The 14,522-nt window shown below is 49.7% G+C and overlaps 1 protein-coding gene across 1 annotated transcript in view; it reads right to left on the bottom strand.

Moving 5' to 3' along the window:
* Positions 1-3,696: 3,696 nt before the first annotated feature.
* The window catches only part of LOC132380724 (neural cell adhesion molecule L1-like), a 354,989-nt gene continuing 344,163 nt past the window's right edge, over positions 3,697-14,522 (bottom strand). The window contains exon 29 of the mRNA XM_059949714.1: positions 3,697-6,028. Coding sequence (XP_059805697.1) covers positions 5,797-6,028 — 232 coding nt within the window. The 3' untranslated portion in view covers positions 3,697-5,796. The remainder of the gene's footprint in view (positions 6,029-14,522) is intronic.

Genomic DNA, 14,522 nt, shown 5'->3' on the forward strand with positions numbered 1-14,522 from the left:
GGAACAGAAAAGCAGGGAGGAATGTACAGAATACAAGGTTAATGGCTGGATTCTTAGCAGTGTGGAGGAACAGAGGGATCTTGGGATCCATGTTCATAGATCACTCGAGTTGGTGTACAGTGTGCTGGCCTTTATTAGTCAGGGGACCGATTTCAAGATCTGCGAGGTAATATTACAGCTCTTGGTTAGACCATGCTTGGGGTATTATGTTCAGATCTGGCCCCTCATGTTCTCCCCCAGACTGCACAGGTTTCCTCCCACGTTCCAAGGACATACAGGTTGGGGATATAAGTGGTGGACACGCTCCGCTGGTGCTGCAACCCTGGAAGCTTTCCAGAGGGTGCAGAGGAGACACTGTGTATCCTATCAGGATACAGAGGGTGCGCCTCACCAGGATAGGTTGAGCAAGCTCGGTCTTCTCTCTCTGGAGTGAGGGAGGATGAGAGGTGACTTGATAGAGGTGTACAAGATGATAAAAGGCAAAGATCGAGTGGATATCCACAGACCTTTTCCCCAGGGTGTAGATGGCAGACACAAGGGGGCATAAACTTCAAGGTGATTGTTGAAAATATAGCAGGGGACATGGCTTTAAGGTAAGGGGTGGGATGTTCATGGGGGATATTAGAGGGTTTTTTTACTCAGAGAGTGGTTGGTGAGTGGAATGCACTGCCTGAGTCAGTGGTGGAGGCAGATACACTATTGAAGTTTAAGAGACTACTAGACAGGTATATGGAGGAATTTAAGTTGGGTGTTTATATGGGAGGCAGGGTTTTAAGGGCTGGCACAACATTGTGGGCTGAAGGGCCTGTACTGTGCTGTACTATTTTTTGTTCTATGATATCAGAGGTAAGTTTTTTTTAAACACAGAGAATGGGACCATCCATCTATCATCCATCCATTTACCTATTTGTGTCTCTTAAATGTCCATTATGTATCTGCCTCGACCACCACCCCAGCACTGCATTCCACACACCAACAATCCTCTGTATAAAAAAAACTGTGACATCATCTTATATTTTGCTCCAAACACCATAAAATTATGCCCCTGGTATTAGCCGTTTCCACCCTGGCCAGCCATTCACTCTAACTATGCCTCTTATCATCTTGTCTACTTCTATCCTTCACTCCGAAGGGATAAGTCCTCGCCTGCTCGATGACTCTTGCTCGTTGCTTCTGCAGCAGGAACATGACTTACCGCTCATCAGCCCGTCTCTGAATGTCGTCTTGGCCTTGCATGGCGTGGGCTGCTTTGATGGCAGCACAGAACCGTAGCAGTGGGTGCAATGATTCAGAGCACCAGTGATCACCGATTGGGGGTCAATTCCCACCACTGTCCGTGGGGAGTTTGTATGCTCTCCCTGTGACTGTGAGGGTTTCCTCCCAGGCTCCAAGGTCACACAGGTTAGCGTTAGTAAGTTGTGGACGTGCCCCCTCATCCTTGGACTGCGATGGTTGTTGACACAAAATAATGTACATGTGACAGATAAAGCTAATCCCTTTAGTCTTTAAATCCTTATTCACTGAGGTGTGGTGAATGGGCTGGACACAGCGCAATTGGAGAACATCCCCACCCAGACCCACTCCTGATGGTCAGAGAGTGACTGATGATGCGGCCGATGATGGTTGTGCCCTGGGTAACTTGGGGAGTGACGTCCTGATTTGACCGCTTACAGTCCAATCTAACTCAGTTCCACATTGCCTCAGCTGTTTCATCCACGCCTTCATTCTCTCCCACTGTAACAGTTCCTTGGTTCTCTTGATCAACCTCTTTTCTTCCACCCGGGGACCGGGTGAGCACCACTGGCCGGGGTGTGACTAACCCATCAGTCTCTGGGATCGGCGACCTCTCCACCACTCCCAAATCCAAACACATCTCTGGCTCTCCTCTCCCTTTCTCACCAACGCCCAGGAACAGAAAGGTCTGCAAAAACTGGTGGACACATCCCGGTCCATCACATTGAGCATGTTTGAAAACTGGACACATTGGCTGTGGTAGGACAAAGGGCCCTACGGAAAATCCTGGCAATTCTGGACGACGTTTCTCACCCTCTGCATGCCACCTTGGCTGAACAGAGGGGTACTGTTAGTAACAGATTAAGACAACTATGCTGCTCCAATGAGCGCAATACGAGGTCATTTTTTACCCTCGGCCTTTAGGCTCTATTACGAGCCAACCTGGAGCCAGGATGATCCCATCCTGTTAGACTGCTTGAGGTAACCTACTTTTTATTCTTCCTTACTTCTCTTCTAATATTTGTATATCTGTGCACTTGTAGTGCTACAGTGACACTGTCATTTCCTTTGGGATCAATAAAGTATCTATTTACAGGGAGCACTGCCATAGGGCAGCAGCGTCCATTATGAACGCCCATACTCTCATGGAGTACAGGAGCAACCTGGTTCCGTTTTCGCCCTACAACCATCAGGCTCCTGAACCAACATGGATAACTCCACTCACCTCAACACTAAACTGACCCCACCACCTACGGACTCTACGGCTCCTGTTCTCAAGATTATTTACTGTTTCCTTTGCAGGGTTTGTCTTCTTTCGCACATTGGCTGATTGTCAGTCTTTGATTTTTGTATAGTTTTCATAAATTCTACCGTATTTCTTCATTTTCCTGTAAATGCCTGCAAAAAATTAATCTCAAGGTAGTGTATGGTAACATACAGTATATGTACTTTGATAATACCTTTAACACTGACATCTTCACCCCATCCTTTTTGCTGTGAATCCCCCCCTCCCCCTCATGTGGTTTAGCACAGTGTCACCTTTGATAACAGGCGCAGCAAAGTTCCTGAGACCGTATCACTATACCAAGCACTGGGCAACGTAGTGGTTAGCACAAAGCTGTACAGTACCAGCGACCCGGGTTCATTTCCCACCGCTGCCTGTAAGGAGTTCATATGTTCTCCCCATATGGGTTTTCCCCGGGTGCTCCAGTTCCCTCCCACAGTCCAAAGGTGTTTACCGGTTGATGAGTAGGTGAGGGTTAAATCAGTGGATTGAAGAGCTGCAAGGGCCTACGGATCAATCAATCAATCGACAGAGCGCGCTGAGCGACTCAGCCAGCCACTGTATCGTCTCAGTTGGTGTCTGTGGCGGAATGGCTGGTGGCCATTCCTACACATGCACCAACCTCAAACCACAGCTTCCAAAGACCAAGGAATTGACGGTGGACTTCAGGAAGGGGAAGTCGAGGGAACACACACCAGTCCTCACAGAGGGGGATCAGCAGTGGACAGGGTGAGCAACTTCAAGTTCCTGGGTGTCAACACCTCTGAGGATCTCTCCTGGGTCTAACGTACTGATGCAATCGTGAAGAGGGCATGCCAGCGAGGAGTTTGAGGAGATTTGGTATGTCACCAAAGATTCTAGATGTACCATGGAGAACATTCTGACTGGTTGCATTACCTTTTGGTACGGAGGATTGGGAAAAACTCAACCAGCTCCATCATGAGCACTAGCTTCAAAAGGCAATGCTTCAAGGAAGGTGGCATGCCTGATTAAGGACCCTCACCAAGGATATTCTCCCCACTCCATTTTCCTGGACGGCGCCTCCTCCACCATCAGATATCTGAATGGTCTGTGAACGGCTCTCACTATTTTGCTCTCTTTTTGCAAAACTTACATTTTTATATTTCTTATTGCAACTTGTTTAATGTACTGCTACCACAAAACAATAGATTTCACAACGTATGCCTGTGATAATGAACCACGAATTCTGAAACACGAATCCAAGACCAGTGTCATTTTAAGAAGAAAACAGAGGACAAGAAATAAAGTGAAAGAGAAAAAGAGGAGTGGAAGAGAGAGGGAGTGAACTTCGTTTATTTGTGACCATGTATATTATTTAACATTGCAAGAATTTACACAGTTTATATCAGGGGAATAAAGGCATTGGAAATCATATCTTGGCTATTAAAATACATCCTGGCCACCCACCCAGAAGACCATAAGACATAGGAGCAAAATTAGGTCATTTGGCCCATCGAGCCTGTGTCATCATTCCATCCTGGCTGATTTATTTGTGTTTTGGCCTCCGTTTCCACATCAGTCGCTGTGGGCCGATCGCACTTTCCCGGGGTCAGTATGGCTCACCCACGGATTCCCGGTGCACAGCCCGGACGAAAGCTTGGAACAGACTTTGTCTGGGTTTAATAGGATGGAAGGTGCAGTCTAAGCCTGCGATTCCACACCAGTGACATGATGGTGTCTGTGTTTGTGATCCTCACCCTCATACAGATGGGGTCTGTGACTATGAACGGACACCCCACCCCAGTGACAGGACAAGTCGTCTGTGATTTCCTCACAGTGTTGGTAATGAGGTCTGTGTCTTTGACTCCCCATATGGGAATGGGATCAGTCTGTATCTGTGATTCCCCCACAGTGACAGGATGGGATCTGTGTCTGTGTCTAAGACTCCCCCACAGTGACAAGATAGGATCTGTGTCTATGTCGGGATCGGGCCTGTGCTTGCGGGACAGGATCTGTGTCACGATACCCAGGATGCGTTTCCCCTACAGTGACATGCCCCACTGGGAGGTGCCACTGGGGTGGACTGGATATCACAGCTGACTCCCCCATGCTGGATTCTCTCCAGGTCACAAGTCTGGCATCCCACCACCCCGTTAGCAGTGTACATGGCGCTGGGCTACTTTGGAAATCACAAGAACTGGAGTGTACATTTCTAAATGGGGTGGGGGAGGCAAGGGTTAGTGTAACCACCAACCACAATATTCAACACAAGGCAAGAGTGCATACAAGTCTGGTAGAGACTAGATGGGCCAAAGGGCCTGTTTCAGTGCGGTAGTGCTCTATAAATTGGAAAGTGAAATACAAGAGTATTTACAGTTAAATATACACTGGTAGAGTGCTCCACAGTTGGCAACAAGAGACAGACAACAAAATTCAGACAGTATGTTAACTATGTACACAAGAGCCTTTAAGACATGCGCAAAGACGCAGAAAGTCAGTCACATGCAATTCATACCACCAGCCTGCAGATCAGATTCCAATGTTAAATGATTTTGTTTTGTTTGTCTCAGATATGTCTACAGTGTCAACAGGGCACTGGCTAGAGACAAAGCTCCCTCCACACCGTCCCATCACACACTCCCGGGGTCAGACACAGAGTGAATCTCCCTCTATACTGTACTATCACAAACTCGCAGGGTCTGACACAGAATGAAACCCCTCTCCACGCTGTCTCATCATGCTCCCAGAGTCAGACATAGAGTGAGGCTCCCTCCACACACTCCTGGGGTCAGACTCAGAGTGAAGCTCCCTCCACACTGGTCCAAGCTTGATCGAAGCTGAAAGAGAGACCACTTGCTGAGCGTTCCCTCAGCCTCTAGCTGGACTGCCAGTACTGTTAGATATGGAGGGTGGGTGTGCTTTAGTGGAACTCCCCCATCTCCATTCAGGCAGGAACTGTGACTGGTCAGAGAGAGATGCCTGCCACTGTTCAATGCTATCCTCTTCTCTCCCTCAACCTCAGATCCAGTCGTCCTCCATCCCCCTTCCACCACCCCGCAGTATCTGAGATCCAGTGTGCTGGAGCACCATCTCATCACCTCCTTCTGACTCCAAGTTCCTCTGCACCGTTTAAGAAAGCGACAGACAAGAAAATGAAAAGGGGACCGTACGAAGTGAGAAAACAAAAAAGAAAGTTTGGCAAGTACAAATTTATAGGTAGCACCCACGGAAATTGACGTAAATTGGTTTACGATGTTTGCGCTCGTTGGGAGATACCCACCCCATCACTTCCCCACCCACCCCCCGTCACTGAACCCCTAATCCAGCGTGATGTCAACGTTGACTGGGGAGCCTCCCCCCGAGCTGCCTGCCGCCTCCTTTTCCTCCTTCTTGCCGCTGTACTGGCCGATGAATGAACCGTCCTCGTTAAATTCCACGTCGACGCTGCCCCCGTAGTCCACGAGGCTGTCGTCGCTTCCCAGTGGCTTGATCCGCTCGTCCAGCGAGGGCTGGCTGCCGTTGAAGGGCTTCTCTTCCTGGTCGTTGTCACTGTGTGAGGAAGACCCAGCAGTTAGTGAGGGAGGGGAGGGGAGGGAGCCTCTCCGCCGCCGTTTCCGCTCCACCACCCGGGTCCCAGTAAAATAGGATGATTTCAGTGTGGATGGGAGGGGTATGGTCCAGGTGTAGGTCAATGGAACTATACAGAACAACGGTTCAGCATCGACTATAGAGGGGCCTAAGAGACTGTTTCTGAGCTGTACGAAGTGGATGCCATTCAAACCCCTCAGGTCTGTGGACGCTATTCCCATTTCAGTCCTTTTTTCATTCTCATTCCCATTTGCCTGTCTCACGGAGGCAAGGGGCTGCTCGGCCGTTGGGGTCAGTTATCCAGGCAGCAGGGGTAGGCCACTCAAATCACTGGGCTGGGAGTCAGCTTGAGCTGCTGGGCTCTGGGCCAAGAAGGGGGAGAGAGTTGGTGGACCCTTCCCACTTTCTACTTCCATCCCCCCCCCACGGTTGTTCCAGGAACCCAGACCTCCCTCAGCCTTGCCCCATGATATACCCCAGGAGAGTGTCACCACCACCACGTCAGGTGAAGCTCAGAAGCTAGAAGCAACCTCGTTTGGATGCAGATTCCACCGGCCATCTTACACAGACCAGCAAAGCACAGCACTGGCTCTTCCGCCGTGAAGTTGAGCCAACTTACTCCCAGATCAGTCCAACTCTTCCCTCCATTTTTCTATCATCCATATGCCAATCTAATGCCCCTAATGTACCTGCCTCTATCGCCACCCTTAGCAGCACGTTTCAAACAGCAACCACTCCCTGCAATAAAAAACCCACCTCGGACATCCCTCAATCACCTTAAAATGATGCCCCCACCACCCCACCGCCCCGCAACCACCCTGGGAAAAAGTCTCTGGCTATCCACGATCTTTGCCTTCTATCATCTTGTACACCGCTATCATCTCTCATTTTCCTTCACTCCAAACAGAAAAGCTTTAGCTCATCCAACCTACCCTCATAAGACAAGCCCTGTAATCCAAAGCGGCATCCTGGCAAATCTCCCCTACACCCTCTCTAAAGCTTCCACATCCTTACTGTAGTGAAGCAACCAGAACTGAACTCAATGCCTTTCACTGCCTTGGACTAAGAGACCAACATGGACTTTAGCCGAGCTTTTACACTACTTATACAAGCCATTTTAAATGTTAGCATTTTCTTATTTACTGTCGTGCCTAGCAACTTAACAAACCCTTACAGTTTACTTTACACGCACAAGATAAGTTCAGTGCATGGTTATAGGCTGAACTACATAATTCTATCACATTATTTTCACTGTTCCCTATATTCTCATTATCTGCTCGGTTAACTTTCAGGGCAGCTCTGTAGGAGAGTGGTTAGTACAATGCTTTGCAGCACAAGTGATTGAAAGATCGGGGTTGAAATTCCTGCCAGCTCTCAACTCTGACCTCCTCTGATGATTATTTTTCAGCAACGTCCCCAGCCTGTTAAGCGACGGAACACCCTTGCTCCTCACCCTTTGGGCTTTTGGTTTTACTCTTCCCTCGGTGGCTTCAGGTTCCTACTCTCACGACACGCCACCTTCATTGCTCTCTCTCAGCCATCAAAATCCCAGCCTTAACTCGTCTTCACTCCCATGTTCAACATGTTTAAAAATGTCCTTGTTCACGGAGTCTTCTCGCTCCGTGGGCACTGTCAGCCTGTAACTGAGTGTGTAATGGACAAACTGACTGGTCTCGAAGGGATAAGGATCAAACCTGCTCTAATTCACACTGACTGAGCTGGAACGTGTTCTGGGCTTGTAGGGTGGGGAAGGAACAGCGTGGGGGCTTGCTCTCCTGCTGCAGATCACAAGAGACAGGTGTCAGTTTATGATCCTGCCTGTTGAATTAAAGAGTGAAGCACTGCATCATGGTGAGACAAGCTGTCAGCACCACAGTAGGGAGCCTTTACAGCCTGCATGTTGTCAGAGCAGAGAGACAGGTGAGGGTGAGGATGGCGGTGAGGGGAGGGGAAGGAAGGCGAGGGGAGGAGAGAGAAAATCACATAGAACAGCACAACACAGTATAGGCCCTTCAGCCCACAATGTTGTGCTGATCTTTTAACTTACTCCAAGACCAATTTAACACTTTCATCCCAAGCAACTCTCCATTATTCGATCATTCAGATGCCGATGTAAGAGTGTCTTACATATCCCTAATGTGTCTGCCTGTACTATCACCCTTGGCAGGGTCTTTCTCTCTCTCTCACACACACCCACCCACCCATGTTCTCTGACATCCCCCGTGCAAGTCTTATTGTTCATGACATATTTGAGGGATGATAAGCCTGATTCTGATAGGGGTCTCAGTTGTGGACTGACAGTGGGAAGGGGGCAGGGAGAGGGGAATCGTGGTTGGGGAAAGGGGAAGGGAGCGGGAAGCACCAGAGAGACATTCTGTAATGATCAATAAATCAATTGTCTGGAATCAAATGACCTTGCCAGGCCTTGCCTGGCTGGGTGTACCCTCACCACCCCCACCCGACACCCCTTCTCTGCCACCTGTCCCACACTCCACCCTTGTCACTTCCCAACGTCCTTTGACAAATACAGTGCTGTGCTAAAGTCTCAAGTCCGAGACTTGCCTATCACCTCCCCTGGTAGCCATCCTTCTTCCCTTTCTCTGATGGTCCACTCTCCTCTCCTATCACGTTCCTCCTTCTGCAGCCCTTTACATTTCCCACCCACCTGACTATCACCTTCTAGCTTGTCCTCCTTCCCCTCTCCCTACCTTTTTTATTCGGGCATCTCCCTTCCTCCCCAGTGCTGAAGAAGGGTGTCGGCCCGAAACGTCCATAGGTGCTGCCTGACCTGCCGAGATTGTCCAGCAACTGGTGCGTGTTGCAGAAGCCTGAAAACACGTACTAACAGGGTGGGATACAACTTCTATCCCTCTGTTATAACACTTGATTTTCACACTTCCTTAGATGGATTCTTGACATAATCTCCCTCATCATGACCCTGCACCTTACTGCCTAGCTGCACTGCACACTCTTTGGTAACCGTAACCTTTATTCTGCATTCTGTTATGACTCCCCCATGCATGACCTCAGTTCACTGTTGTAATGAACTGATTTGACGAAGCACAGCAGTGAAGTGGATTTTAGTGCGGCTGTTGTCAACATAGGCTCTTTCAGGACGTTAGGAGGCAAGGCATCCAGGGAATCTTTCTGCACCTTCTCTATCACAGTCATGGTCACCACAGCACAGAAACAGGCCCTGTGGCCCATTTATTCCATGCCAAACTCTTATTCTGCTTAGTCCCATCAACCCACACCCGGACCACGGCCTTCCAGACCTCTCCTATCCAGGTACCTATCTTCTAAGTGTTAAAGTTGAACCCACATCTATCAATAGCAGCTCATTCTACCTTCATACCACCCTCTGAATGAAGAAGTTCCCCTCAGGTTGCGCTTTCACCCTTTACTACGACCTCTAGTTCTAGTCTTGTCCAACCTCAGTGTAAAAAACCTACTTGCATTTACCCCATTTATACCCCTCAAGATTTTGTATACCTCATCAAATTCTCCTTCGCTTTAAGGAATAAACTACAGTTCAGCCTTTCCCTATAACTCAGGTCCTCAAGTCCCAGCACCATCCTTGTAAATTTTCTCTGCACACTTTCAAATCTTTTCACCTACGACTGCGATCCTGTACATGGTTCTAACTCCATAATCAGGTTCGCTACAGTGGTTGGCCTGATCAGAGGGGATGATGAGACGGCCTACAGGGACGAGGTCCAGCACCTGGCTGCGTGGTGTGCCGACAACAACCTGGCCCTTAACACCCCGAAGACCAAGGAGATCATTGTGGACTTCAGGCATGCTGGGAGCCACATCTACATTAACGGAGCTGTAGTGGCTTTATTTCCTGAGGAGCATCAAGAAAGCGCACCTCTGTCCCAGGATACTGACGGACTTTTACCGCTACACCATTGAGAGCACACTCACCAACTGTATCTCAGTGTGGTATGGCAATTGTCCCGTATCGGACTGCAAAGCATTCCAGTGGGTGGTGAAAACTGCCCAGCGGATTATCGGCACCCAATTGCCCACCATTGAGAACATCTACCATAAACGCTGCCCGGGCAGGGCGAAAAGCATTATCAAGGATGCATCTCACCCTAACCATAGACTTTTTGCTCTCCTCCCATCCAGTAGGCACTACAGAAGCCTCCGCTCATGTACCAGCAGGCACAGGAAGAGCTTCTTCCCTGAGGCTGTGACCCTGCTGAACCTCACATCACAGCGCTAAGCAGTATTGCACCCATATTGGACTGTCTCAATACTTTTATATTTGTGTGCTGTAGCACTTTTTATTTGCCAATATTTTGTAAATAACACTATTCTTTTGCACTTCTGGTTAGATGCTAACTGCATTTCATTGGCTTTGTATCTGTACTTGGCCCATTGACAATAAAGTTGAATCTAATCCAATCTTATTGACGGGTAAGATTTCCCGTAGGTAGGTAACCAGGACTACACACAATGGTCCAAATTAGGCCTCACCAATGCCTGATACAACTTCAACATAATATCCCAGCTCCTGCACTCAGGACTTTGACTTACAAAGGCCAATGAGCCTAAAGCTTTATACTCACCGTGAGGTTGGGAGCTTGTAAGTGTGCACAGGATCCCAGGGTGGTCTCGCAGACAACTCTCATTTTGTACTTTAACACCAGCAGCCACATTTACTGCATGATGAACCACAGTTACCCAGCGACTGGTGTACAAGGACGCCCAAGTCCCTCTGAAACTTTGAACATGAAGTTTTAATGGGGTCTGTCCAAGAATCCGGGGCAGGTGTCCCTGGAGGAAATAGGCCCAGTGTCTCAAGGATCTCTCCTCAAAGCCCTGTCTACAGATACCGGCAGCTACAGTGAACTCCGTGAGACTTCCAGTCCACTCTGCCATTCCGTCATGGTTGAGTTATTATCTCAACCTCATTCTTCTGCCTTTGACACCTTGTCTAATCAAGAACCTATCAACCTTTGCTTTAAATATGACCAATGACTTGGCCTCCACAGTCGTCTGTGGCAACAAATGTCACAAATTCACCACCATCTAGCTAAAGAAATTCCTCCTCATCTTTGTTCTAAAGGACATCCTTCTACTTTGAGTCTGTGCTTTCTGGTCCTAGACTAGGGGCTCCCCACTTTTTTATGCCATAGACCCCTACCATTAACCGAGGGGTCCTTGAACCCCAGGTTGGGAACCTCTGTCCTAGACTCTCTCACTATTGGGTACATCCCACTCTATCTAGGCCTTTCAATGAGATCTCTAATCATTCTTCTAAACTCCAGTGAATACAGGCCTAGAGCCTTCAAAAGCTCCTCATATATTAACTCTTTCATTCCTAGGATCATTCTCTGGATTCTCATCCTTTCTTAGATTCGGGCCCAAAACTGCTCACCAGGGATATAAACCCTACCCACCAACTATAGCACATTAATACGGCAGTTAGATATAGTGGCCGCAACCCGAATCCGTATGGATCCTGTCTATATGTTCTCCCCACAACCGCGTGGGTTTCCTCCTGCATTAAAAAAACTATGAGTTAGTCGTTTAATTGTCCACGTGGGGTTTAACTGGACTGGGTTGATTGGGTTGGAAGGACCTGTTACTGTGCTGTATCTGTAAATCAACTAACAAGAAATCTGCACCGTGTGGTGCCGTGCGCCCCTGTTTGGTTAGTGCTACATTTTACCATGGTTACCACGTAACCAATAATCAAGCAACTGATTGTTGACTCAGGGAAGAGGAAGTCGGGAGGACACACACCAGTGTGACAGGTGAGCTGTTTCCAAGTTGCTGAGGGTCTCTCCTGGGCCTACATCAATGCGATCGAGGCATGGCAGCAGCTAATTTTCATTAGGAGTCCAGGAGATTTGAGTCAGCCAGGACCACAGCAAATTCCTACGGATGTTCGGTGGGGAGCATTCCAACGAGCTGCATCACCGTCTGGTATGGAGCTCCACCGCACAGGATCGGAAAAAGCTGCGGAGGGTCGTAACTCATGGGCACAACCCTCCCCACCTCTTCAAAAGGAGGCATCCATCATTAAGGATCCTCACTACCAAAAAATGTCCGTTTCTCATTACTACCATCAGGGTGGAGAACAGAAGCCTGAAGACACACACTCAGTATTTTAGGACAGCTTCCTTCCCTCTGCCATTAGATTTCTGAACAGTTGAAGAACACTACATCAGTATGTATCTCTTCTTTTTACATTAACTATTTATATATCTTATTGTAATTTATGGTATATTTTATGTATTATACAATACTGCTGCTGCAAAGCCACAAATTTTACAGCATTTGTCAGCCTGATTCTGATTAGCTTGCGGACTCTACAGAGGCCAATTTCAGTGAAGGACTGAACGGGCTCAAAGGGGTGAGGGCCCTCCCCCTTCCTGCCGCACTGGACTATCCTCAGCTCCATTTCTCTGCACGTCCACCAACTCCCGTGACTACCAACTCATCCCCAAGACTCTGGGTCAGCAAGTCCGGCCGATCTGCCAACCTTGCCACAGTCCCTGCAGGTATGGGACCTCCTCCCCGGTCATAGAGGGCAAGGTTCCTCCTCACAGAGCACAGATACATTAGCACCCCAAAGACCGTGCTCTCTCTGCTCCCAGTCACTAAGCTCCAACCCCTCTGCCTCTGAACACAACCTCCCACCTCAGCCTCAACACAATAGATACTGCGGAAGCTGGAAATCCAGGGCTACGCACACAGAATGCTGGAGGAACTCAGCAGGCCAGGCAGCATCCGTGGAGAGGAATAACAGCAATGAAAGCTTCTCGGCCTAGAATGTCAACCGTTTGTTCCTCTGCACAGGCGTTGGCTGAGGTACTGAGTCCCTTTGGCATCCTGTGCGTTCCAAAATGTGATCTTTCCCTCAGTCATTCTTCTTTTAGGATTGTAAACCTGATGAAACACATCGAGACAGGTCCAACCACCCACTTAGGCTCATCCTGTTTTGTTCTGCCAATATTCCCATCAGCTCACTGGGGAGCCAATTACGCCACCGGCCAACTAGTCAGATGAAATGCACAGGGTCACAGACAGTGCCAGAGGTGGGGATTAAACCTTGGGTCTCCGGAACTGTGGGGCAGCGGCTCCATCCGCTGTATGATTGCGCTTTAGCGATCTCCCCCCTTCTGCTAGAAACTTGCTTCATTACAACCACAACATTTAGTTGGTGCTCCTCATCTTTTAAGCCTGTAACCTGACAGCCAGGGTTTCTTTCCAGGGGTCGATTCATCATGCAGGGGGCTGGGGATTCCCCGTAGGGCCCTCCCCATGGGTTCGCTGCACTATACAGCCTCCCCTTGGTCTTCTTCCACCGAGGGGCCTCTCCCTCCACCATGGAGCTTTCAGCCTCTCCCCGGGGACCCTCCACTGTAAGGACTCCAGATTCCCCCTGGCTTCACTCCACTGAAGAGCCTCTCCTTGGTGTTCCTCCACCGCGGGAACTTTGTTCAGTCCAGGGGTCCCTCCCAATGTCCCCCGGGGTCTGGGAATAAGCTTCCTCCACAGTGGGCCCTCCACCATGGGGTCCCTCTGCCATGCGGCCTGGCACTGGATTCCAGAGCCACACCCACACACACACACACACACACAGGGGTGGAAGCGATGGGGAGCAGACACATAATCTTACCTTTCCAGAGATCTGCCGGCAGCAGTGGGGAAGGGAAGGAGAGAGAAGCGGTTAGCCGTGGGTGAAGAGGACCTGCCCGCTGGGAGAGCCCGGCGACGGAGCAGGAACGGGGCCGACCGCGAGATTCAAGTCCGGTGGCGTTTCTCCAGCCCCCGGGTCCAGCTTCACAGTGCAGAGCGGTCACGAGTCGGGGCGCAGGGACCGGTCTGAGCACAGTCAGATCCCACAACGGCCACCAGGTGAGTGAGCAGGAAGGGTCCGGTTTGGAGAGCAGGGCAGCGCTCCCCCCACCCCCGAGGCTGACCAGCTTGACGGTGCAACAGCGCCGCCCCCCCGCCATCATGTCTCCTAAAGTGTCAGGTCTCCCCACCTGCACCATGCTCCCCTCAATCCACGAGGGGTGGCAGGTCACCTCCAACGTCGTGCTCCCTCGACACTACCCGTCTGATGGTCGGGGCCAGCCCGAATACCGGCATGAAGCAGAACTCAATATCCGGCAACTTGCCGGCTCTGAAGGTGGCCGATCCCCCTCCCCTTTGAGTTCACGACTCGCCGCCACCCAGCTCAGCGGCAGAAGCGGTCTGCCTAACACTACCGGTGGCCTGAGTTCAATTCCCACCACCGTCAATGAGGAGTGTGTACCTTCTCCCCATCATCGTGTGGGCTCTCTCTGGGTGCTCCCGTTTCCTCCCGCGCTCCAAAGGCATACGGGATAGTAGGTCACATGTTGTAACTGAGCTCTATCTCCAAATAATCCAAATAAATTAAAATAAACATGGGCACAGGCCAGGATGATGGAGGTTGTAAAATATTCAA

Source organism: Hypanus sabinus, chromosome 24 (genome assembly GCF_030144855.1).
Source record: "Hypanus sabinus isolate sHypSab1 chromosome 24, sHypSab1.hap1, whole genome shotgun sequence".
Taxonomy (NCBI): Eukaryota; Metazoa; Chordata; class Chondrichthyes; order Myliobatiformes; family Dasyatidae; genus Hypanus; species Hypanus sabinus.